Here is a 24,490-nt window from a genome sequence, read left to right as displayed (position 1 = left end):
TAGCTCTGATTCTTCTTTCTGTAGAGGCCACTGTGGATCAGGCACTGACAGAGCATGTAGTCACAGATGGTAGCTCCTGGAGAGTGGCATGGATGCACTTCCTAAGCCTTCATGTAAACCAGCTAAGCTGGTTACTTAAAACGTTTGGTTTGTTTCTAATTGCCAAGGAAGCGGAGGCAGAGCGAACTTTCACAACTTGCCTAGGGTTGTTTGGCCCAGACTTGTACTTCATGTTCAAGCCTTGGCGTCATGTTCCAGGGCTCTCCAGGGATGCTCAGAGGAAGCAGGAGATGTACAAAAAGGTCCTTTATCTGAGTGTGTCATTAAAGATGCTTTCTGCCTCAACCGCCTGCTTCTCTACCCTGATGTCTAAGACACGGAAGCTCCCATTTCCCCATCACTTAATGGAGCAGAGCCACAACCCTCCAGCCCTTGCTTCCTCGTTGTCTTCTGTCAAGAAATGGTGACTCAGATGGACGTGGTGGCTCATGCCTGTAGTTCTGGAACTGGAGGGGCTGAGGCAAGAGGATCACCCCAAGTTCAAAGCCATTCTGGGTTGCATAGTGAGACAAGAAAACCAACATTGAGTCCACTCTTTCACACGCACATGTAAAATTCGTGTTTTGTTTTGCTGCCTTCACCAGCTTCTCTCTGGCTCTCACACTTCACATTCAGTTGCTGAGGAAAGCATGTGGCTCCGCACCATTGAACCATTCTGAAAGACTCGTTTTTTTGCTCTTCTTGTTAAAGTCCCTCTCCTCTCTTGCTCGGATGATGGTCGGGGTCTCTCCTCAGATTTCCTGACTGCGGACAATGCAGCAGTCTGGAAATGCCCACATGTAAACTAGACAAGGCTCCCTCTGCTCGTAATTCCAGTAGCATCCCATTGCTGCCCAAGCACACGGCATATGCTCAAGAAGTCTCCTGGGACGTTTCACTACTGAGCTTGCTAGACGATTAGCTCTGTCAAGCTTACGCTGCCTTGTCACGTGACGTTTTCCCACATTCAAAATTCATCCTTACTTTTTCCTCTGTCTGAAAGGCCTTTCCCTCTGATGTACACATGACTGGTCACCTCTCCTTCAGGGATTGGTTTACTCCACATCATTTTCCCACCGTTTGAGTTAAAGTAGTCCTATAGACCTTAATTATATCTTTTTCCTATCTTATTTCTCTTTATTATAAAATTTTATCTGACATAAGATAGTTTATATTTTTTAATTAATAAGACTTTAAGAACCAGAAGGGAAGAGTTTACTATTCTTTCCAGAATTGCTTGGAATTTGGGTTAGAATGGCCTCCATAGGCTCATAAACTTCAATGCTTGGTTCCCAGTTAATGGAACTGTTTGGGAAGGATTAGGAGATGTGGCCTTGTTAGAGGAGTTGTGCCAGTGTGTGTGTGTGTGTGTGTGTGTGTGTGTGTGTGTGTGCGTGTGTGTGTGTCTTTGGGGCTTCAAAATCTCACACCATTCCTAGTTAGCCTTCTCTTTATCTTATGGTGGGTGTATCAACAGGCAAGCTCTTCCCATGCCAGACTTTCCTGCCTGCCGCCATGCTCCCCACCATGATGGTCATGGACTCACCCACTGAAGCTATAAGCCAATGAACTCTTTCTTCTATAGGTTGCCTTTGTCATAATGCCTTAGAACGGTGACAGAAATGTGACTAAGAAAATTCGCTAAGATATCTTTGTAGATGCTCAATAAATGAATAATTATAAACTGAAGCAGGACTTCTGGTGTTCACCTTTCCCAAACCCAGGAGCTCCCTGAGACAAAGTGTGTAACATGGGATATCACTGTACAATCTTTTCTTTCATACATTCCATAGGAAAACTCACAGAAACTATCAGCAAATACATAATATGCACATCCCAAGGACAATTTTCGGTCTGATATTGATGAACTTAGGAATTCCACGAATGGAGAGATATGTTGCAAGAAGATTAGACAATAGGCCATTGGAGAAATGGCCCAGACTGGCTAGGAAGGGTTCATGGGGAATGGTTGAAGGATAAAGAATAGCTTGTCATTGAAAGAATTCTAGCTAGAAGTGATGAAATTGGGCATCCTTAAGACCTTGAGCTAGTACAAGTCTCAGCAGACAGGGTACCCTAAGTATTGAAATTAATTTACACACACACACACACACACACACACACACATTTACCCTTTCAACAGCACATTCAACCACCTATCCATCTATTCACAATCTATCCATTCATCAATCTACCCAACCATGTATCCATCCATCCACCTACTCACTATCCCTTCCATCCGTCCTTCCTTCCTTCCTTCCTTCCTTCCTTCCTTCCTTCCTTCCTTCCTTCCTCCCTCCCTCCCTCCCTCCCTCCCTCCCTCCCTTCTTTCCTTCCTTCCTTCCTTCCTTCCTTCCTTCCTCCCCATCTACCATCAAACATCTATTCACTCACAAATCCTTCTTTCCTTCTATATACTATTCTTCCAGTACCAAATATGCACACACACTATACTCTAAGATTTGTGATAAGTTCTAGGATTACAAAGATGAGTTAGACCTGATACTTCTTGAAGACTCATGGTCCAGGTAGAGGAGCAACTTCCCTACAACATACCATTCATGGATGTGGGCACAACATGAGGCCTCCTAGATCTATCCCGAGGGAAGGATAACGGTAAGATTTTGTGGCAGTGAATAAAGACCTTGAACGGAGACACCTTAAATGTAAAACACCAGGTCTGGTGAAATGGAGGGGTAGATGGGTAGCAAGGAAACTTCTAGCAGAGAGGAGAGCCTAGAAAAGGCACAGGCGGGATGACAGGTTGTGAGGCATTGCTGGAGGGCAACACTCTGGGCTTGGAGCTGTAACTGATTTTCCCAAGTTAGAGGTGGTCCACATCTCAGGAACCTAGGGAACGGGTGGGTGGGATTGTTAGGAGGGGCCTTGTGGATAAAAGTACGCCCAGATCAACAGAAGTATCAACAGTTTAATTGAGAGTTTGGTAATGGTTTCATTAGGTCCTGACAGGTCCTCTAAGCAATGCAAAGCAAGCAGGGCAGACTGAAGATGGCAAGAAACTCGGCTATGTGTGGTACATGGTGGAGCCGAGCTTGCCCTATCCCAAGAGCAGCACACCAACATTTATGAAATACATCAATACCAGCGTGGAAACACGAGACCTCCTTTCCCCCTAGAGATAGTAGAGCACTTGTCAGAGGGAGGTGGCAGAGAGGGATGTGGTATGGACTCTGAGCTGAGGATCCTCTCCACATTGTGATGGGGAAGGAGGGGCCGAGAGAAAAGAGCAGCAGGACAGGCCAATAGATATATAGACAGACAGACGGGGGTGGGGGGAACCAAGGTGTGAGGATCTGAGAGCTCTTACTCTCTTGGTGTCTGTAAAGTGGTGGAAAGAGTTATCTACTTTCCACAGGGTCAAGGTCCCCCAATACTTCCTCCTGATGTTTTTCTGCATTTGACCCTGGATTTTTTTGGAACTGGGGAAAAAAAACAACAACCCAAACCATACATGTTTTAGCACATAGGTGCTCGGATGAGTTCTCTGAGGGGTGTGGTTCGTAATAATTTAATTAGCCCAGCTTTTTTCGCAAAAAAAGTGTTAATTAGTTTTTGCTTAAAATACACTGTCTTGATAACCTCTCCTTCTCCACTTGTTTCCCCTGAGTGAAGCCCCAATTTTCCATCCACACCCTGCAGCAAGTCCCAACCTGGGCACCACTGTTATTATTACAAGGAAAGAAAGTTAAAAAAAATAGCTTGTACAGTCATGGATTATGAGATGTGCTGAATAGAATTCTTGTATATCCAAGAGATGGAGAAGGTAGAGGCCAGGATTCCACAAACTGTCACTTGCAAGGAGCAGCCTCTGGCGGATATGAGACCCCATGTCTGCTACACTAGTCCCACTCCTGGAGAGCTGGGAAGATGGGTGTTGAACACAAGATGGAGGGTATAAGGTGTGGCCAGGGCATCTCAGACAGATGGGAAGAGCTCTCGCCAGGTGAGTCCATCGCCCCGAGACTTGTCTAGCCACCTGCCACAGGAGAAGATGGTGGCCACTCCAGTACTAGTGTTGGTGACCTCCACCTTCTCCACCAGCCAGCCTGAGTAGTAGCCGCTGCTGTCGTGTTCCAGCCGAACCTTGCGCAGCTCTCCCAACTCTAACGTCTCCAGAAAGAATCGATCTGTACTGCCCCTCTCAAAGAGGTTGCGCATTTTCTGTTTCAGTTCACGCTTGCCGGTGTCCCCATTAGCGCCAAAGATGGTCACAAAGACATTGGCATCAGTACCCGCCCCTGGTTCGTAGCCTGTTGTCACGATGACCTCGTACTTGACTGGCACCAGGCTCTGGATCTTACTGGCGAAGCTCTCTGTCGTTTTCGTAACCTCAAATACCTTGAAGTACTTCCTCTTCCGCTTGAGGGGGATGAGGCAATCACAGTTAAAGAAGTACCTGACAAAGGGATAAAGAGCACACAGGAATCAGCTTTGGGGACATAAAGAGCACACAGGAATCAGCTTTGGGGACACAGGCAGAGGGTCCTCATTCCACCCAAGATACCGAAGCCTGATGCCCTATTCTTCCTGTTGCTCCTTGTTTCTTCTAATTCCTTTCTAATTCTTCATACTCCACTTGAAATCCGTAACTCAAACCTGTTGGTCCTATCTTTCAAATGCACCTAGAATGGGCCTGTCTGTTCCTCCACCCGTAGCATCTACCCATGTGCTCCACTCTGGTCCAAATTGCCATCCTCTTCTACCTAGAGAATATTAGGGACCAGCTAACTGGCCTCTGCGCTTCTTGCTTCCTAGGTTTGGCGTAAACAATTTCTATGGTTTCTTCCCAATCCAAATTGCTAATTTCCTACCTACGGGAGACCAGCACAAGATGGAGCCCATTTTCATTCCATCATAGAGGGGAGAGGGATGTGTGAGGTCTCACATCTTCTGAACATTTATAGGCAGTTAACCACTGCTGGGGTGGGGGCAGGGGTAGGGGCGGGGGTGGGGGCGGGGGGGCAGCAGAGCCAATAAAGTCCGATTTATAGGCAGTTAATGGTTCAGAACGGGAGGGTCTCACGAAGCCCCGCCCCTCTCTGAGAATAGTGAGGCTCTATCCTGAAGGAGAATCATTTTCTCCGGTTATTCAGTGGTTTATAGCTTTCCTATGCTCCACTAAGTAAGCCCAATTAAACTCGCTGGCTCACTAGTCTAGACAAGGATGGAATTATTTCTTTGTTCTGCTGTTGGTTTCCTATCTGGGGTGAATAGCTGTTTGCTCCTCTCCCCAGAACAAGTTCCCACAACACTAATAAGTTAGCAGATTCTGAAATAAACAGTCCTGGTGCTAATGACTTCAGGAATGCAGTGCTGGAAAAGGGTGCCCAGAGGTGAGTACACCAGGGTGGGTGGAGAGCAGCTATCCTAAGAGGCGCTCTACAGAAGCAGGGGAAGAACAGAGCCAGCTTCTGAAGATCCCTGCTGGGTCACCTGCCTGGGTCTAGAGCAAATCCTCCACCCCACCCCACCCCACCCCCCGTTTGCACCCTGAGAACCCACAGCAAGTGTCACAGAACTAGACCGAAACACAGTTGGCAGAAAACCTCTAGATAAGATAGAGGAAGAAACTGTGACTTAAAATCACACGGGGCTCTGCACAGGGGAAATTTAATGTGAGCCAGAGTCCCCATTGTATATACAGAAAGAGGACCAGCCCTTGCCCTTCACCCTGGAGTAGCCTGCCCAAGGCAGGACCTGCATCTGCTGTGCCTACAGAAGAGCTTCCCAAAGGAAGGATTTATGCTGGCATCCTACAGCTTTGCGAATACACACATGACAGGCCCAGCACACATGCCAAGCATCTGTCTAAGTGAGAGCCTTGTGGCAACACCAGCACACATGCCCTAGGTGGATCAGAATACACAGAGGCAGTCCTATGTCTGTGACCCACACCTGAAATGACTAGTCCCAATGCCCTTGCTCCATGAATACTGCAGGGAGTCTTCACGTAGGCAGAGTCAGCACCACATCCTTTAAGGGACTGATTGCACGGGTTGTTGTGGGATTAGGACTCTCCTTGCCTCAGTTTCCTGTGTGTGTGTTCTCTTTTTTGAGTCAGGGTGGCACCCAATTAGCCTTCAAACCTCAGCATCTGGCTGCCTGTTTTCCCAGGACTTGCAAGCATAAGGCACCATATCAGGCTTCTCCTGGGAACCGAGCTCAGGGCCTCGTGCTTGCATGACAAGCCCTCGCCGACAGCCGTCATCTCCCAGCCCGGCTAATCCCCTTACCACCTTCTCTTTGCCGTCTACGTCTACGTTCACTTGGAGCGGCCATATCTTCTCCCTTTGCCTTCTGCTCTCTTTGCCTTTCTCTCCTGGGCGCTTTCTGTGGCTCTAATGCTAATTTCAGGCACGACTCTGCTTCTCTACCTCCCTCTCTACCTGAAGTAACGAATATCTTAGGACACGACAGTCTACCCGCTTCTTATTTCCCTCAAACTACTTACACTGAAGGCTGCCCACTTTCATGTAACGACTACTGTGTTTTCATAAGTCTATGTATTGTTTATAGTGACTGATGAAAAGAGGAGTCTACTCCTGGGGCAAAGCTGGAGAGCAAGCTTCAGCCACACCCAGGTCAGTGAGGATAAATCATCTTTCCACAACTTACCACTACCTGGATGTTTGAAATACTGAGACTGAATAAATATACATAATTAAAAGTAAGATTAAAAGCATCCAACTTATAACTTGGTGCACAAAACCTGATGCAGAAATACAAGAAATATATAATATATTATATATTTATAAAAATATATTTATAATATATAATATATATACATATATTTATAAAAATTCAAACAATGCAATCCCCCAAAATTACTAATTCCGCCATGAAGGACTACAGTGCAAATGGGAGAGATGTAATTATAGGTAATAATTCAAAATGATTGTAAGGATGTTGCACCAAATCAGAGAGAACTCGAAGAAATCTCAGAATAACCACAGAGGAAACATAAAGGAAATAAACTAAAGAAGGTGACACGGTATCATCACCAGAGGGAAATACTATTAAAAAGAAGAAGAAGAAGAAGAAGAAGAAGAAGAAGAAGAAGAAGAAGAAGAAGAAGAAGAAGAAGAAGAAGAAGAAGAAGAAGAAGAAGAGGAATGAAAAGCTCAATAAGGGGAAAAGCCCTGTGGACGGCCTCCCAGATAGAATAAATTAAGTGGAAGACAGAATACTGGGGCTGGAAGACAAAGTAGACAGGGGCTGGAAGACAAAGTAGACAAATGGAAGCATCCAGAGAGTTACAAAGCTAAAGTAATGAGAAAGCACAATGGACCACTTGAGGCCTATGAGATGCCATAAAAGACATAAGGGTAGAAGATGGAGAAGTTCACACTAAAGGCATAGAAATTATGTTCAGTAAAAGCACAGCAGAAATCTCAAGCATAGAAAAAGTGGTGACCAACCAGATCCAAGAGACATCGAGAATCCCAGACACATGGGCCCAGAAAACAAATCCCCACACCAAACTCTAAATCAAACATTAAGACCACAGAGATGACGTTGAGAGCTGCAAGGATGAAGGGCCAAGTCATACAAGAAGGCAGCTTCATCAGCGTAACAGCAGACTTCTCACCAGAAACTCTAAGACCCAAGAGGGCGTGGAACTCTACCTGTACTCAAGCTCTGACAGACAGTAACTACTGACCCTGATTACTCTGTTTGGCAAAATCACTCTTCATAGTGTAAAGAGAAAGAACTTTTCATGATAGAATTTTAAAAAGTCATGATTATTAAACCACAACTACAGAGGATATTTGACGGAGTCTATCTACTTTGTGAACAGAACAACCACAAAGTCACAGGAAAGGCTAAACTGCACTTGAATGACAAGCATATAATCAAAGAAGGAAGGGGAGCAACAAATATTACAAAATAACAAGATGACAGTCAGCGCGAAGCTCTCCGAAATACCTGTGAATATTATGATCCTGATCCTCTAATTAAAAGACACAGACGAGTAGATTGGATTTAAAAGTGGGGCCCATCTAGTTATCTCTTATAAGGAACCCATTTCACTGGGGAAAAATGAGCACAGCTTTAAAGATGGAATGTGAGGGAATAGAAAGCAATATTCTACACGAATGGAGTTAGACAGCAAGCAGGCGTGGTGATATCAATAGCTGACAAAACAGGCATCAAAACAAAGTTAGTTGGAAGAGATAAAGAGGGTCCTGTCATATAGATGAAGGGAACAATCCACTAAGAGGATATGTACTGAGTATTGTCACATAACCTTATAAAACAAACTCTGACGGATGCAAAGGCACAGACTTAACCCCCTCACAATAGTAGTACCGCACTCTCATGATAAACAGGACAAGCGACAAACAGAACCAAATTAACAAAGCACTCCAAAGGAACATCCCAGTCAAGATCAAACGGACTTAGCAGACACCCTCAGGCTATTGCACCCAAACATTGCAGAACACACTCTTCTCAGAATCCCACGTAGCTTCCTTCCCTAGAATAGATGACATTTGAGGACACTAAAGAAGATCTCTAAGAATACAAGAAAATTCAAGTGATTTCTTATTTTTTTGAGATTATAATTTAATCGCAACACTTCTAGCTTTCCTTTGCTTTCTCCAAACCATACCATATACCCCTCCCCCACTCTCCTCCATTATGTCTTATGTTATTGCAACAGATAAAGTCAGCACCAGGAGAGACAGTCGAGTAAAACTCGTGGTGGCTGAACAATACACCACTGAGTTATGAATGAGCCAGTGAGGGGATCAAGAGGGTCATTTAAAAATTCTATGATTAATGGAAATAAAAACACAACATACTAGAACCTGTGGAGCATGAACTAGAACCTGTGGAGTGTGATGAAATCACTACTGGGATATCCATATCTCTAAATGCTTACGTTAAAAAACATTAGAGAGGTTTCAAATGCAAAGCTTAAGGAGGTACCTTAAGGGCCTGGGAGAAACGGAAAGAAGTAATAAGATTAAGGCAGAAATGAATGAAGACCAAATGAATAACACAAAGAATCAACAAAATAAGGAGTGGGTTTTCCCCAAAAAAATAAACAAGATCGTTAAACCAGTAGTCAAACTAAACAACCAAAAGAAAAGACCCAAATCAATAAGCTTAGAAATCAAAAAGGAAACATTACGATTATATCAATGAAATTGAGATCATTAAGGCAGACTTTGAAAACTTCTATTTGAGCTTGTAGGATAGCTGGGTGGTAAGGGTGCTTTCTCACAAGTCTGACAACCTCAGTTCGGTATCTGGAACTCACATGGTGGAAAGGGAGAGCCTTTCAAGTTGTCCTTCAAACTGAGAGAGAGAGAGAGAGAGAGAGAGAGAGAGAGAGAGAGAGAGAGAGAGAGAGAGAGAGAGTCTGAAAACACAGGACAGAACAGATATATTTCTAGACACACCAACATACAAGTATTAGACCTAGATGATATAAACAACTTAAATAGATGCATCACAGACCCTGAGATTGAAGCATAAATGTGAAGGTTCCCAGACCCAGACCCACTCACTGGTAAATTCCACCGGAACACATCAAGAAGAACGAAGATGGATGTTCCTCAATGTAGTCCACAACCCAGAAAGTTAAGAGATACTACCAAACTGATTTTAAGATGGTAGAACTACCTTGAAGTTAAATAAGGACACACACACACACACACACACACACACACACACCCTAATCTCCCTAATGAACATAGGCAAACTACCTATAAACTGTATTCAATCATACATCAAAAAAAAATCATGCACAATGACAAGCCAGGCTTGATTCTAGGGAGGGAAAGAATTTAACATTAGAAATCAATAGATGCAATACATCACCTTATAGATTCAAGGACAGAAGTCACACCATCATCTCTATGATTGCAGAAGAGCTTTTCTGACAATATCCAGAATCTCTTCATAATAAAACCCCAGAAGAAACTAAGACTAGAACAATACAACAGGGATCATCTATGGCAAACTTATATTTAACTTTGCATTAAATAGGGGAAATTCAAGGCATTCCCGCTAAAATCAGGAACAAGATGAGAGTACCCAGCTTTCCCGTGCTTACTCCATATAGTTTCTCAAGTCTCGGTCAGAGCACTCACACAAGAGAAAGAGCCAAAAGGAACACAGACACACGTGAAAGGAAGAAATTAAACCGCTCAGATGTGCAGATATGACATTGCACATTAACGACACTGAAGACCCTGGTGGGACGCTCAGAACTGACAAACTGTCAGCAAAGGAGCACAACAAAAGAGGATCAGCTGAAGACCTCCACAACGAGAAGTATAAAAGACCGAGGTGAAGGCAATGGAAGACAGAAAGACCTCCCGTCCATACTCATGGAGCAGCAGAATTAATTTAGTGAAAATGCATAGCGACTCATGGCAACCCCATCCAATCCCAATGACGTTCTTCACAAAAATAGGAAAACGAATCTTAAAATGAATACAAAAGCATACAGCACAGAACCATCCAGAGCAGTATGGACAATGCTGGAGGTATACTTAGAACCACTTTCAAGTTATAGTTCAGAGCTGTAGCAACAAAAAGTAGCACAATTCCCGTAGAAAAACAGTGGTGAGAAAGATTAAAGGACCCAGACTGAAAGTCACATCTGTAGACACCTAATTTTATTTATTTATTTTTTACCAAGATACCAAATAACATACATTGAAGAACAAGCAGGCTTTTCAGAAAATTATGCTAGGGAAACTGCGTATTATTCATATGTAGAAGAATGATGTTAGACTCTCTCGTCTAACCCTATACATAATCATCTCAAATGGGTGAAACCTTAATACGAAACCTAAAACTCTGATACTTTTAGGGACAGTAGGAGGAGGCTGTCAAGATGCAAGCAAAGGCAGGGACTTTCTCAAAAGGAGAAACTCCGGACCAAGTACCAAGAATTGGGGAATGAGATCACACGGGCTCAAAGTTGTAGAGCATGCTCACTCCCTGGGTTCAATGCTGGCACCCTCATGGTGGCTCCATTCCAGGTGACCTGAAATTCTCTCCAGACCTCTGTGGGCACCAGGCATGCATGCGTGCACACACATACATACATGCGGCCAAAACACTCATACATATAAAATAAATAAGTCTAAAAGCAATTAAAAGCACAGGAAAGGAAAAGGATCTGCAGAAAGAAGCAACAGAGCATGGGATGGGAGGAAAATCTTTGTTACTTGTCCATCTGCCAAAAGACTAGTATCCAGATTATATAAAGAACCTCAGAAAAACTAACTTCCAAATGAGTAATGGCCTAGCCAATACACCAGGTCTTAAAAGACAAGGTAAAAATGGCTCAGAAATATAGGAAATGTTTAGCATTATTAGCCTTCAGGGAAACAGAATCGAGACTACAGAGAGTCCACATCACTCTGGCCAGAATGACTATTGGGAAGAAACCAAAGAGCAACCCAAGCTTGGGAGAATGTCGGGCAAGGGGGACCTTTCTACACTGCTGGTGGGGAGTAAGCTGTCCAGCCACTATGAAAGTCAGTATAGGGTTCCTGATCAAACTGAAAACAGGCTTTGCTTCTCCTGGGTGTAAACCTCAAGGATTCTAAGTCAGTGCTCCACAGCCTCCCCTGCTCACAGCACCACTGTACATGGTCGCCACGTTATGAAATCAGCCCAGGTACCTGCCTACACGAATGGATCAAAGAGTCCAGGCACACACAATGAAGTTTTACTCGGCCACAAAGGAAAGGGGAAACTGTCGTTTTCTGGAAAACAGATGCAGCTACAAGTCATGGTGTTGAGGAAATCAGCCAAAGTACAAACGACAAAAAAAAAAAAAAAAAATTCACATTTCCCGTCATTTAGAGAGCCTTTTTTTTTAATAGACATATAAAATCAGTTAGGTGCATTTATGATGTGAGAACAGGAAGACAGGGACTATCAGACAGGACACAGGGCGAGGGGAAGAGAGCAGAGATGCTAAAACTTCGTGGTATACTTGAAATAAAACTGACTTTACCAAGCCTAATTAGATGTGAATAAAGAATTAAAGATGTCTTTACACCTGCTCATTTATTTCATGTGTATGTACTTGGGTTTGGCAAGCAGCTGCCACAGTACACGTGTGGAGACCAGACAATGACTGGTGAGAGTCAGCTCTCTCTTTCTACCAAGTGTGCATCAAACTAAGGTTTAGCAGGCTTGGTGGCCAGCACCTTTTACCTGCTGAGTCAACTCTGGCCCCTGATGCCAATAAGGAAATTTTAATTAGAAAGAAAAGAAGAAAGAAATTTTGAAGGGAAAATAATGAAGGTGCCTCCCAGACAATTTTTGTTCTGTTTTGCGATCTCTCCTCCACAGATTTATCACTTGGTGCACTTGAATTTCTTTTTTCTTTTTTAAATACCAGAATATCTTCAAAGGAGATGTATATTCATTGTTCAGTTTAAAATTATTTTAAAATGCATTTTTGCCCAGATTTGGTAATATTCATTGTTGGATATAAATGCACAAATTGTATGTTCACATGCATGGATTTCCAAGTGTGCTCTCTGTCTTCCTTTCTGTTTGGCTGTGACTCTTACTCTCTGGCTCCTACTGCAGCACCCCATCTTACCTTAGATAACCCACATAACAGCCGAGGGTGCAGCCTGCCAGACTTCCTCCCTTCCACCCTCTGAGAGACCCACGTACACACAGACATATGGGGATGTCAGTGCTCTCTTTTCTGCGCAGCACCATCGTACGAAACGTGTTTTCCTGCATCTCGGTTTCCTCGCTTCATAATACTTCCTGGGAGTTGCTCCAAGTCATCTGGTGCACATTTAGATCATTATTTTAAATGGATAGAAAGAATTCCTCGGTGCAGATACAAGGACAAGTTTACTTGTAGACAGAGCTACAAACACAGCCCATGGCATGAGACTCAAAGCCAGTGGGGTCTAGGCTGTGGCTGTATGTGGGGGAGGGGATTATAAGACTAAAGATGAAAATGGTGAACTGAAAAGAAATGAGCTGGCTTGAAACCCAGGCATAGCATAGTCACCCTTCTGCGAACGCCGAGACCATAAGGGATTGGGAAAGTGCAGAGGAGAGCGAGCATCTCGCAATGCTCACAGTGCCGCTCGGATGGGCAGGCCTCAGGGAGACTTTGCTGTCTTTTACACCACTTTAGGGTCTTATTTGAATTTTGTAGTGATTATCTATTGGATAAACTATTTTGATAAAACAGGCCCCCCCCCACCACCACTGGAACCTTGGATTCCAAGGTGATGATGCACAGAAAAGTCAAGAAGCCTGAGGGTGCGGCACGATGATAGAATGCTTATGTAGAACATGTGTGGCCCTAGGTTCTATCTCCCATATAAAGAACATACTAGATACATGCATATATACATACATCAGAGAGAGAGAGAGAGAGAGAGAGAGAGAGAGAGATTACCCTATACAGAGGGATAATGCATTTCTGAGCTGCCATAGGTTATGAAATAAAAAGCCTAGTGCCAGGTGTGGATACTCTCCTTCCCATGTTGGTAAGGACCCATGAAGTCCCAAACAATATAAGTCGACATTGTTCTTCTTTATTCAGTGGAAGAAGGAAGGAGGGAAGGAAAGGAAGGAAGGAGTGAGGGAAGGAGGGAAGGAGAGAGAGAAGGAAGAAGTGATGGAGGGAGAGAGAAGGAAGAAGTGAGTGAAGGAGGGAGGGAGAGAGAAGGAAGGAAGGAAGGAAGGAAGGAAGGAAGGAAGGAAGGAAGGAAGGAAGGAAGGAAGGAAGGAAGGAAAAGCTCCAATATCACCCCTATGCACCTTTCTTGCTGTTCGCATAAGGAAATCTCCTTGCCTGAGAAGCAGGAGACACCCAAAGTCACCCAGTCTAACCCCATTTCTGCTTGTAGACATGTAGTTCAGATAGCACTGGCACAGTGCTTCTCAACCTTCAGGCTGTGACCCCTTTGGGGCGATTGACCAGCCCTTCCACAGGGGCCACCTAGGACCACAGGAAAACACAGGCATTTATACTACAATTCATCACAGTAGCACAACTAAAGCCTTGAAGGGGCAACAAAAATAATTTTATGGCTGGGGTCACTGAAACATGGGGTATCTATGAGTGGGTCATGGCATTAAGGTAGAGAACTACTGCTCTGGCACATGACAGCTACTTCTTCCTGTCCTGACTTCTAGGCTTACACTCATGACTAGGGTCACCTTGGCCTCGAAGGACACACATTGTCTTCTCACACACGCATGGTGGGAGTTCCCACTGCACCCCGGGGCTTGGCTCTATACATACACATTGCCATACTCCATCTCGGTGATGGTGATCGTCTTGACGTGCCAGACGAGCTCTCTCTTGGGAATGAACCGGTCCTCCCTGGCCAAGTGGCCCACACAGAGGGAGGCGATGTCTCCCAAGAAGATGCTGTCAAACTCAAAGGTGTCTGTAGTCCCCCTACAGGAAACAAAGGTATGATCAATGAACTGCCTATGCCTGTTGATGCAGTACTCATTTAGTAAAAACCTACAGTATTCCAGAGTGGTACGGAAGGCAGGATTTGGTATCAACCTAGCATCCCTTGAGGGATTCAGGCTGTTTTAAATCAAGATGATGACAGTGAAAAGCCCTGCCAGCCACCTGCTCCCAGAACGTGAATGGCAATGTCACCGAGCAGGCTGGAACTTAGAAGAAGGGAAAGAGTTGGGTTTGGAGCTGCAGAGGGAGAAGGAGAAGGTTAACCTTCTAATAGAGACCCATTTTTGAAAAATCTTACAAGTCAGGTATTGGGGAATCTACTTGGATGGAATTTGAATCCATGAGGGCATAGCAACGGGAAGGCAGGGCAAGGGCTGTCTCTGGTGGTCTGTCGATGAAACTCAGACTCTGTCCTTGTGGAAGGAGCATTGGAATAAAAGGTTGTGGTAAACAGGATGGGGTACCCTACCAACTCTGCGTGTTGAAACGTACTATCATGCGACAGAGTTTGGAGCTGGGTCTTTGCACGTTGGTTAGGCAATGATGGGAGAGCCTTTGTGAATGGGAACTTATAAAACAAGCTCCGGGGAGCTCCTGCAGCTTTCTGCTGCATGTGGACACTGTGAGAGGACCTCATCTGAGAACCCAGAGGCAAGTGTCATCAGACACTAGAGCTGCCAGCAGTCTTGAGAACATGGGAAAGAGATTTCAGTTGTCCCTAAGCTACTGTTTCATATGGCAGCTTGAATGGGCTAAGATAAAGGAGGTTGAGTAGGGGGGTGTAGAGATCTTGTAGTTCTAGTGGGAACAGAGGTGATGTGGACACAGCCAGAGGCCTCCCAGAACAAACAGGGAGAAAGCTCTGGGTTGGGATGTGGGATAATACTTTCAGGGAAATCACATGACCCAGCACACAGTAGGTACTCAACTGGCCCACTTGTAGACCTCTCAGAGAGGGTCTCTGGCTTGCCCTGTCCACCCCCCATTCCACTGAGCATCCTTCTTCTTACTTCCGAAAGGCCCTCTGTCTGGAAGAATTTTCCACAAGGAACTCCTTGGATCTGTTCTTCCTGCCCTCCAGTATGAGCCAGACGTTCTCTCTTGTTTCGCCCCCGTTGCCTGTTTCTATGACAATCTCGTAGGCTGCAGGGAGGAGGTGGGAGAGGGTCAGCAGCAGGAAGCAGCCACCTGTTGCCAGCCAGTCCCTCCCTTGGGGACTTTTCTCTGGCCTTTGGCCGCAGTCTGGGTTTAGGAGTCAGGTTAGCCTTGCTAAGACCCAGGCAGTGTAAGTGAAGCTGGTGACTCCAGGACAACAGCCTGGAGATACAGGCTGGCAGATACAGGAATGTAGCAGCTGTACAGAAGGAGGAAGTGGGGAGGGATGAGCTCTCAAGAGATGTTAGGGTCTGGCTCTCACAGCTGCATGTGCCACTAAACTGAAACACAGTATAGAAACCACATGCCCAGAAGATGATGGAAGAGAGGCAGGCCTGGCTAGAGAAAGCACAATGCAAAGACCCAGCAGGCTAAAGGCCCCAGGGAGCCTTGAACTTGCTCTAGCACACAGCCCCACTCTACCATCAGCCTCACAGTCATCCCTGCCTTGTTCCCTCTGGCATGACTATGTTGGTACCTCTCCAGCCACCTTCATCTAAGGGGTGCCAAGTGTCAGGAGTACCAGGCTGGTGACTAGAATTCCCTTTCCAGCCTCAGACATGTAGCCCAGCCCTGACCATCCATCCATAAGACAGAATGCAATAGCCTTGAAGTAAGGGCCAGGCTGCTGCTGCTGGATAGGAGCAGAGCTGACTTCATGCCTCTGCCTGCTCAGCTCCCAGAACTTGCTCTCTTTCTGTCTCCAGCCTCTGATATTCTAGTTCCTGTGTTCCTGCCTGTTTGGAGCTCTGCCATGTTCCTTCTCTCCACCTGAACATCGCCCCTCCCTCCTTACCTCTGTGTGCTTTTGTCTATAGCATCTTAGCGATGCTACGCCAGTGCCCCAATTAAAGAGGTGGCCTGGTTCCTTGCCATATCCTGTCTGCCTCACCTCGGCTATTTCCTCTTATTCTCACCATCTTCAAACACTCTATATAATCTCATTTATTCATTATTGTCCATCGTACCTCCTCCCCTGTCCTAAGTGAGTGCAGGCTCCACAAAAGTGAGTATGTTCATGACTAAATTCCAAACTGCCAAAGGACAGCGGCATGGTGAGCCCTCAGTAAAAGAAAAATAATATTTTAATTAACTTATTTCTATTTTGTGTTTATGCATGTCTATGTACCATGTATGTGCAGTGCCTGAGGATTCTAGAAGAGGACGCCAGGTCCTGAAGTTAAAGATGGGTGTGAGCCACCATAGGAATGCTGGAAACAGGACCTGAGCCTTCGGCAGGAGCAGCATGTGCTCTTAACTATTGACCCATGTCTTTAGGCCTGCCACCCTCATGTCAGTAAATAGTCACTGAAGGAAGGAATAAATAGCTAAGTAGACTGTACTGGTTGGTTTTGTGTGCCAACTTGACACAAGAAAGGAGCCTCCCTTGAGGAAATTCCTCCATGAGATCCAGCTGTAAGGCATTTTCTCAATTAGTGATCAAGTGGAGGGCCCATTGTGGGTGGTGCCATCCCTGAGCTGGTAGTCTTGGGTTCTATAAGAAAGCAAGCTGAGCAAGCCAGGGGAAGCTAGCCAGTAAGTAACATCCCTCCATGGCCTCTGCATCAGCTCCTGCTTCCTGACCTGAGTTCCAGTCCTGATTTCCGTTGGTGATGAACAGCAGTGTGAAAGTGTACATTGAAAAAAACCCCTTCCCCCACAGCTTGCTTCTTGGTCATGATGTTTTGTGCAGGAATACAATACAAACCCTGACTAAGACATGGACCAATCACAGGGAGCCTCATGAGGAGAGAAGCCCCGAGTTTGTCATTCGAAGACAGCTGTGATGCAATTAGCAGAGGTTGGAGGGCGAGGGAAAGATGGGAGGGAGGACACAGAGGATGCATGACATCATCCAGCTCAGGGATGGAGCCAGCACACAGGAGTGCACATTAGATGTTTGTCTGTGTTGGTCCTTCTGCATGCTGAATAAACAGACGGGCAGCCTTCAGATGAGCACATGGCAGCCATGGAACCACGACAGAGGATGACAGTATGCTTCTGGTTGGCACCAAACATTTTACTGCCCCCCTTTGTCAGGACCCTTACATACTGGGGAGTTCTCTATCACATGCTGGGGTGAACTGAGAGCTGCTCCCCAGGGATATGCTCTTTCCCCTTCCTTAGAGGTTAGTCAGTAAGGATTCATGTTGGTGCAGCCAGCAGCCCTCTCCCTGGGATTCAGGGAAAAACTAAAGTAAGTTAACATACTGGGAAAATTGAGCTGACACCATTGGCATCTCTGTGGACAGCAAATTTGGAGCCAGGGCCACCTCAGGTTTCCAAGTTCTGCAAGGCAGTATATTTCCTGCATCCAGCAATGGTATGGTTTTCAGGCATGCGCCACCAAGACCCCTAACCATTCCTGGAAGCTCCTTCTTGACCCTGTTGGAACTATCAAAGGATGGAGGCTTCAAGAACATACATGTGAGGAGGTATTCTACCACCCAGTGGAGTAGTGAGTGTTCCATCCCCAGGGACTGGCCAGCAGTGGGATGTACTGGAGCTAGACACAGTGCAGGCCAGTGGACAAAGCAAACCCACCTAAAGGGTGTAAAGAGAAGTGGATAGGAAAATGAAGGGCTGGGAAGGAAAAGGTATCCTCCAGCAGAGAGTTGTGTGTTTATGTGCACTTCTGCATGCAATCTCACTGTGTGAACTAGACTCTGGCAAAGCTGCAATCCAATGCCTGAAGGCTCAGATGTGAGGACGACATACGAAGGCCACCATTAGAGTCAGCTGTAGAGGTGTAGGCTTGCAAGATGGCTGGAGCACCTTGTAGGAGTGCTTCAGAGAATTGGAGAGGAAGCCTGGAAACAGGATGCTGGCTGATAGGGGCAACTGATAGATCTGCAGTGCCAGCCAGGCCCAACAAGGAAAGGGCACCCTAGAATCCAGCAGTGGGCCTGGCATAACCTTTCTGAATCTTTGCTTCCCTTACCTTAAGGATGCAGAGGTATGAATTGAACCTTGCTTTCTCCTTAGGGTGGATGTGGGGCTTCCGGGGCTGACAGAGACTGTGGTGTTGACTGCTTTCACTCATATGAGGATTTGTTCATGACGGGGGGGGGGGGTGGCGCTCTGTTTCCCAGGTGCCCTTGCATCTGCTACAGCCATGAGACTAGTTCTCCCAAACAAAATGCAGGTTGAGGTGATGAGATCCCAGGGGAGGGCTGTCTAGCTTCCATATTGTGAGGAATGTGGAAGCCACAGCTTAGAGACAGCAGAAGACACAAGTGCAGAGATCTTGGACCCCTAAATCACACTGGAAAACATCCGACCTTCCTCCCACATTGGACTATACACTGCAGAAGCAAGAAACAAACTGTGGTGCCAAGATGCTGAGGTGTGTGTGTGTGTGTGCACACGCACCTTAACAACGGGTGTTGAAAAATCCCTTCTTCAATTAGGCTCTGCCTTCTGAGCCTTCCTGTAATCCACTGGGCCCAGACACTGGCCTGGGTATTGAAGAATTATCTTCTAAAGCTTTGGTGTTCCTTCACCTCAGGAACTGCCCACGAATCTCTTCTCTGTATCCTCCATGGGAGGCAGTAGCTATCAGGACCCCCGCTCTCCCTGACTTCTGTTTCTAGAAACTCTGGATTGGCCTCCGTCATCACAGGCATCAGCTGAAACACTCTACGACATAAAAGTAGCCTGAGAGAGCTTCACAGCTGCCTTGCCCAGCCGAGCCCTGCCCTTGGGTCAGGGCAAGCCTGGCCACAGTGGGTTTTCCTTCATGAGTATTCGTGATTCAAGGCTATGAGTGTCTTAGCAGTTCTAAGAATTCACTGTTAGCTGGTTTACTGAGGAATCTCACCTGCAGCCACATGGAGGCATCCATCTTTACCAGTCCATTTCCTACCTCCTTAAGCCAGCCCTCCCTCAACTAGACGAGTCAGCCCCTTGTCACAGTGGGCTCTGTCACACCGTCCCCGCTACGTACTGGTCTCTTCCAGCTCATCACGGATCTCGTTGTTGGCACATGCGAAGTCTCGGAGCGTTTGTCTGTCACCTTCGCTCTTGGACAGCCAGCAGTCACACTGGAATCGGAAGGTCTCGTCACGGGAGTTGTCCTTCACGTCAACATAGCTCAGGTGCCATCCAGGAAATATCCCTGTGGAAGAGAGAGATTAGAGTGGGAAGTGCCCCCTCTCCCTGTTGAGACCTCTCTCCTTCCATCCACAGCTGTGTGACCCTGGACAAGTTTATTGTCCTCTCTGTGGTCTGGTATCCTTGTTGATGAAGCAACCAGTTGGGTAGGTGGTTTTAAGGACTCCTCCAATTTGAGGAACACAGGGGTCTTTGCAAAATTCTTAGAGTTCTTATGCATGAGATTTCAGTTGTGAGCTCCAAGCTACTGTACTGCTTTTCCCTTGCAAACTTTCCCACTGGGGAATCATCCAACAGGGACCAAAAGCCTTATTGCTTCTACTGGATTCACGATGAGGCTTTTCTAGACCTAAGCCCCTTAGCTGAAGGATGGCTTCCTGACCTGTGTCCACCAAGCTCTTGTCAATGATCTTTGGGCATCAGTTCAGGTATCAGCTCCACCAGGAAGCCTTCCCTGGTGTTCCCCACCACTCTAGCCGCTTATTCAGGAATGAATTCCTGAATTTCCAATTTCAGAACTTCAGATTTACATTGCTATTATTTACACTTGTGAATAATACACCAAGTTTGTTTCCCTAGGGCTCAACCGTAGACCTGGCAGACCATGATTGCTCAGTGAATGCTGAGCGAATAAATATGGTTTGTGTCAGGGTTCTTGGCTGAACTGTTTAACAGTCTTGAAGGGCCTAGAAGTTGCCGCTTCTTGGGATGTGTTCCTGAATTTGACACATCTTAGGCTGATCATGAGCACAGATCTGCTTGGTTGTAACTGGCAGGGCTTTTCTCAGAAGGGTCCCTACCACAGCAGAGCTGGCAATGTGGGTTTGCTGTGACAGCTGCGTGTGACGTACACTGCTTCCGCCACACAAACTCCTTGAGAATGTGGAACATCATGGGTCCCTCAGAGAGAGCAGCTCCAGTGCTCTGGCAGGCTAAATGGTAATGTTCTACTCATAATGTGTCTGTGAGGCGGTCTCACACAGCACACAGAGGGCCACACAAGCAGCACACAGCTGGCTGTCACTCACACACACCCCTCTCAGGCCACCCAGAGCTCCAGAGAAAGTTCCACTGTCCTGACAAGCCTTTCTCTCAGATCAAATCAAAGCAACAACTCTTGAAATCCTGCCTCAGCTCCCAAGAGTACATAAAAGTGTTATAGATCCCCAGTGCTACTGCCAAGTTCATGGTTGGGATAGATATGTTAACACTTTTATCCCAATTGGACCACAAACTAAAGAATAAACATGGAGAGACCCATGGCGCTGGCCTCATATATGGCAGAGGGTGGCCTTGTTGGACATCAGTGGGAGGAAAGGCCCTTGGGCCTGAGGGTGTTCAATGCCCCAGTGTAGGGGAATGCCAGGGCGGGAAGATGGGAATGGGTGAGTGGGGGAGCATCCTCATAGAGGCAGGGGATGAGATAATGGGTTTCCAGAGGAGAGACCTGGAAAGGGGAAAACATTTGAAATGTAAATAAAGAAAATATCCAAAAAAAATAAAATTAAAAGAAATTAAAAAAAATTGCTTGAGAGTTTCATACACAAATATAAAGTGCGTTGATCAAGCTTATGTGCATTCCGTCTATTACGACCGCTCTAGCATCCCTCTTCACACTCCGAGACACATCTCCCTCTCACCTTTATGGCCTTTCTTAAACCCACTGAGCATGCTTAGTGCTGCTGCCATGCAAATGGGTGTGGGTCCATGCGCTGGAACACAGGTAGCCTGATCAGGGGCTGAATGTGAAGCTAACCGAGTCTCTCTCCCCTAGCACCCACTAATAACTAACAGCCCTGGAGTACTAAGCCCCTCCCAATCCACACTGGGGTCTTGGCTGGCTTGCTCTTGTACAGGTCTTATGCACAAAACCACATCCACTGTGAGTTCATGGGCAATATCCCTATCATATGCATAAGATCCACAGAAGTCTTCTATTACCTCTGGTTCTTACAATCTCCGTTCTTCACCTTCTGTGGCAATCCCTGAGCCCTGGAGGTAGTGGTGTGGCCTAGCTGTCACATTAATTTTGGGGACTCTGCATTTTCTATGCACTGTGACTGGTTGTGAGTCTCTGAATTAATCAGCATGTCCTGTAAAAAAGATGCTTCTCATATGAAGGGTGAGAGATATACTAATCTATTGGTATAAAGGCAAATATTTAGGGGGGCAATTTAATAGTATGTCCATTAAGCTAAATTTGCCTCTAGGACCTATGACCTGCCCAGTCATGGGTTCTTGGCCCAGTATCACAGTTCTGCCTTGTGGAGTAAGTAGGTCTTAAATCTAATCATAAAGTCATTGATTATCCTCAAAATACTTGTGTCACTATTGTAGTGATGGGCACATCAAGCCAGAGAAGTCATTGTCATATCTTACAGCTGGGCAAGACTGGTGCTGACTTTTCTGTCCCAGCACAGTACCTTCTGATACTATAAAAACTCGCCATCAGGGAAGAAGGCTCCAAGTTAGTACTAGCTTGGTTTCTCTGAGCCTTAAAAGACTCAATGTATCTTCAAAGCAGGGTCTTAGCATCAAATTAGCAATGGCAATAGTTTGTACTGTTTGAGGGGTTTATGGGACTTCCCACTGACCAACAATTTGAATGGAAGTAACACACACCTGGTACTTGTCTTTAGCTTCCTAGCCTATAACAACTGGAAAGGCGTTACTCTCCTGTGCCAGGTGACTCTCTTCTCTGTTGCATATCTATTTTAAGGAGCTTCTACAACTGTTGGTTTCCATAAGTTTTTTTCAAAGGTCTTTGGTGTTGGCTGTATTTCTTGGGTTTTGTGAAATCAGAAATCTTTGCTGGGGAAGCAAACAGTAGAGGGTGAAACACTTCTGTTGTGTTACACAGCAGCGGGGTGAGTTACTTTTTTTATGGACTTGCTTTTGTACTTGATAAATCTTTTTTTCAGTTTCCTGAAAATTAGGGCCAGTCCCATCTGCAAGTTTACAGAGTGACTACATCAGAGACAGTCCCTGGTAGCACCAAGAGACTGATCCCAGAGCTTAGCAAGCCTCCACACGTGCCGAATGGAAATGTTGGGATGAGATGGTCAGAGCCTTTCTCTCAAGGCTTCTCCTTAGAACAAAAAAGGAAGCAGCAAGTGGGGAAGAAAAGACACACAGTTGATTGTGATGAAAGAGATCCAAAGGTAAGAGATGCCGGGCTGTCCCTTGCCTATCATGTGTGTGTGTGTGTGTGTGTGTGTGTGTGTGTGTGTGTGTGTGTGTGTGTGTGATGTTGTCTTACTCCATACCCAATTCCCCTTTCCAGTTAGAATTCAGCACTGCAACTCTTTCCACTAAACAACAGACAAACCCCAACCCTCTTTACATAAAAGGCACCTTGCATTCTCTGCAGTTTTCCTGTCCTTCTTTGGAAATGAAGAGTGTGATTGACAGAGAGTAACTTAACCGCTTGTGCTACTCAAGTCTTACCCAACGTGAAAGTGGAAACAGGCAGCCTTGGGCAGTCTGATGTCACCCAGATTCACTGGTGAACACAAGATGAGAGACAGGCTCATAGGTACAGCATGCTTACCCAAGGGCCAGCATTTGCTGTCGGGTGGATCAACAGGAAGCTACCTGAAACCATTTGTTAAAGAACTCACTTTGTCTGGGTTTGGTTGTTGTTTATGGGTTGGATTCCTGGGTGGGGCCGTCTCTGGATGTCCTTCCTTTCGTCTCAGCTCTGAACTTCGTCTGTGTAACTCCTTCCATGGGTATTTTGTTCCCCATTACATATGCCAGCAAGATTTTGCTGACAGGTTCCATTTCTCTACTTGGACTCCGAGCTACTCACAACCTCACTTGCTATGTCCGACCTACGCTGCACTTCTGAACCTTGATTAACAGTCTGTCTCCCCACTGTCTGAACTGATGAGGCCCAGGCTCTAGCTGCCAATACTGCCTCATTGCTGAGGTCTCTGGGACGGTGCTGTTTATAGGATGTCCTCAGGTTTCAATACTTGCGTTCAGTCTCCAGGTACTCCATCGCTTGATCTGAAATCGCATTATTGTATATTGTTTGGCCTGTCTCTGTCAATGAAGTGATAACCCTCTGAGATCAAGAGACTGGCCTCGCCTGGTATATAATAATAATAATAATAATAATAATAATAATAATAATAATAATAATAATAATAGTGTATAAAATATAAAAAATAATTTAAAAATAAAACTATTGTTATTATTACTATTACTATTGCATGCCTGAGTCTACACCAAACATGAAGAAGAAAGAATGGGAACTGAGTGTTGGTGTAGCTTTAGAATAGGAATTTGGAGCCTTGCCTAGGAGGAATGGTCTGTCCCAGCACTACTGATTAGTATATTCCAAATGACCTAAATTTGCTTTCAGTAAAAGGCCTAGAGACTCTAAACTGCCCTGGAGTCCCAAGGAGGTGACAGGCTGAATGAGGGGGAGGTTGGCAGCAGTTTGGACTTCCTTATGTGACTCAATGCCCATGAGTCCAATGCCTTTCCACATCTGGTGGGATGAAGGGCTCGGTGCTTCCTTTAGCCCATTCCAATCAGCCATGGTGAAATGGATTCATTAGGCATCCATTCGGCATCTCCTTTCTCCTCACAATACCTCCATGCCATTCTCCTATGCTCAGTCCCTACCTGTTCTCTGCACAACATGGCTCTCACTGCCTCCAAGCCTCTCTGAGGCTCCCATGCCCACAGGGTCCCTTGTGCAGGTGTTTTAGT

General features: G+C 45.8%; 1 protein-coding gene across 3 annotated transcripts in view; it reads right to left on the bottom strand.

The window, feature by feature from the left end:
• Positions 1-3,975: 3,975 nt before the first annotated feature.
• Loxhd1 (lipoxygenase homology PLAT domains 1) overlaps positions 3,976-24,490 on the bottom strand; it is a 164,644-nt gene continuing 144,129 nt past the window's right edge. For all 3 annotated transcript variants that reach the window (XM_085833449.1, XM_085833450.1, XM_085833451.1), the window contains 4 exons: positions 19,602-19,772; positions 15,511-15,643; positions 14,321-14,479; positions 3,976-4,456 (listed from right to left, as the gene is read on the bottom strand). In XM_085833449.1, the coding sequence (XP_085689575.1) occupies positions 3,976-4,456; positions 14,321-14,479; positions 15,511-15,643; positions 19,602-19,772 (944 nt within the window). The remainder of the gene's footprint in view (positions 4,457-14,320; positions 14,480-15,510; positions 15,644-19,601; positions 19,773-24,490) is intronic.

The sequence above is a fragment of the Mus caroli genome, unplaced genomic scaffold (assembly GCF_978045245.1).
Source record: "Mus caroli unplaced genomic scaffold, Mus_caroli_1 scaffold_19, whole genome shotgun sequence".
NCBI lineage: Eukaryota > Metazoa > Chordata > Mammalia > Rodentia > Muridae > Mus > Mus caroli.
Note: the sequence above shows the minus strand (reverse complement) of the source record. Positions and strands in the feature narration are given on the sequence as shown.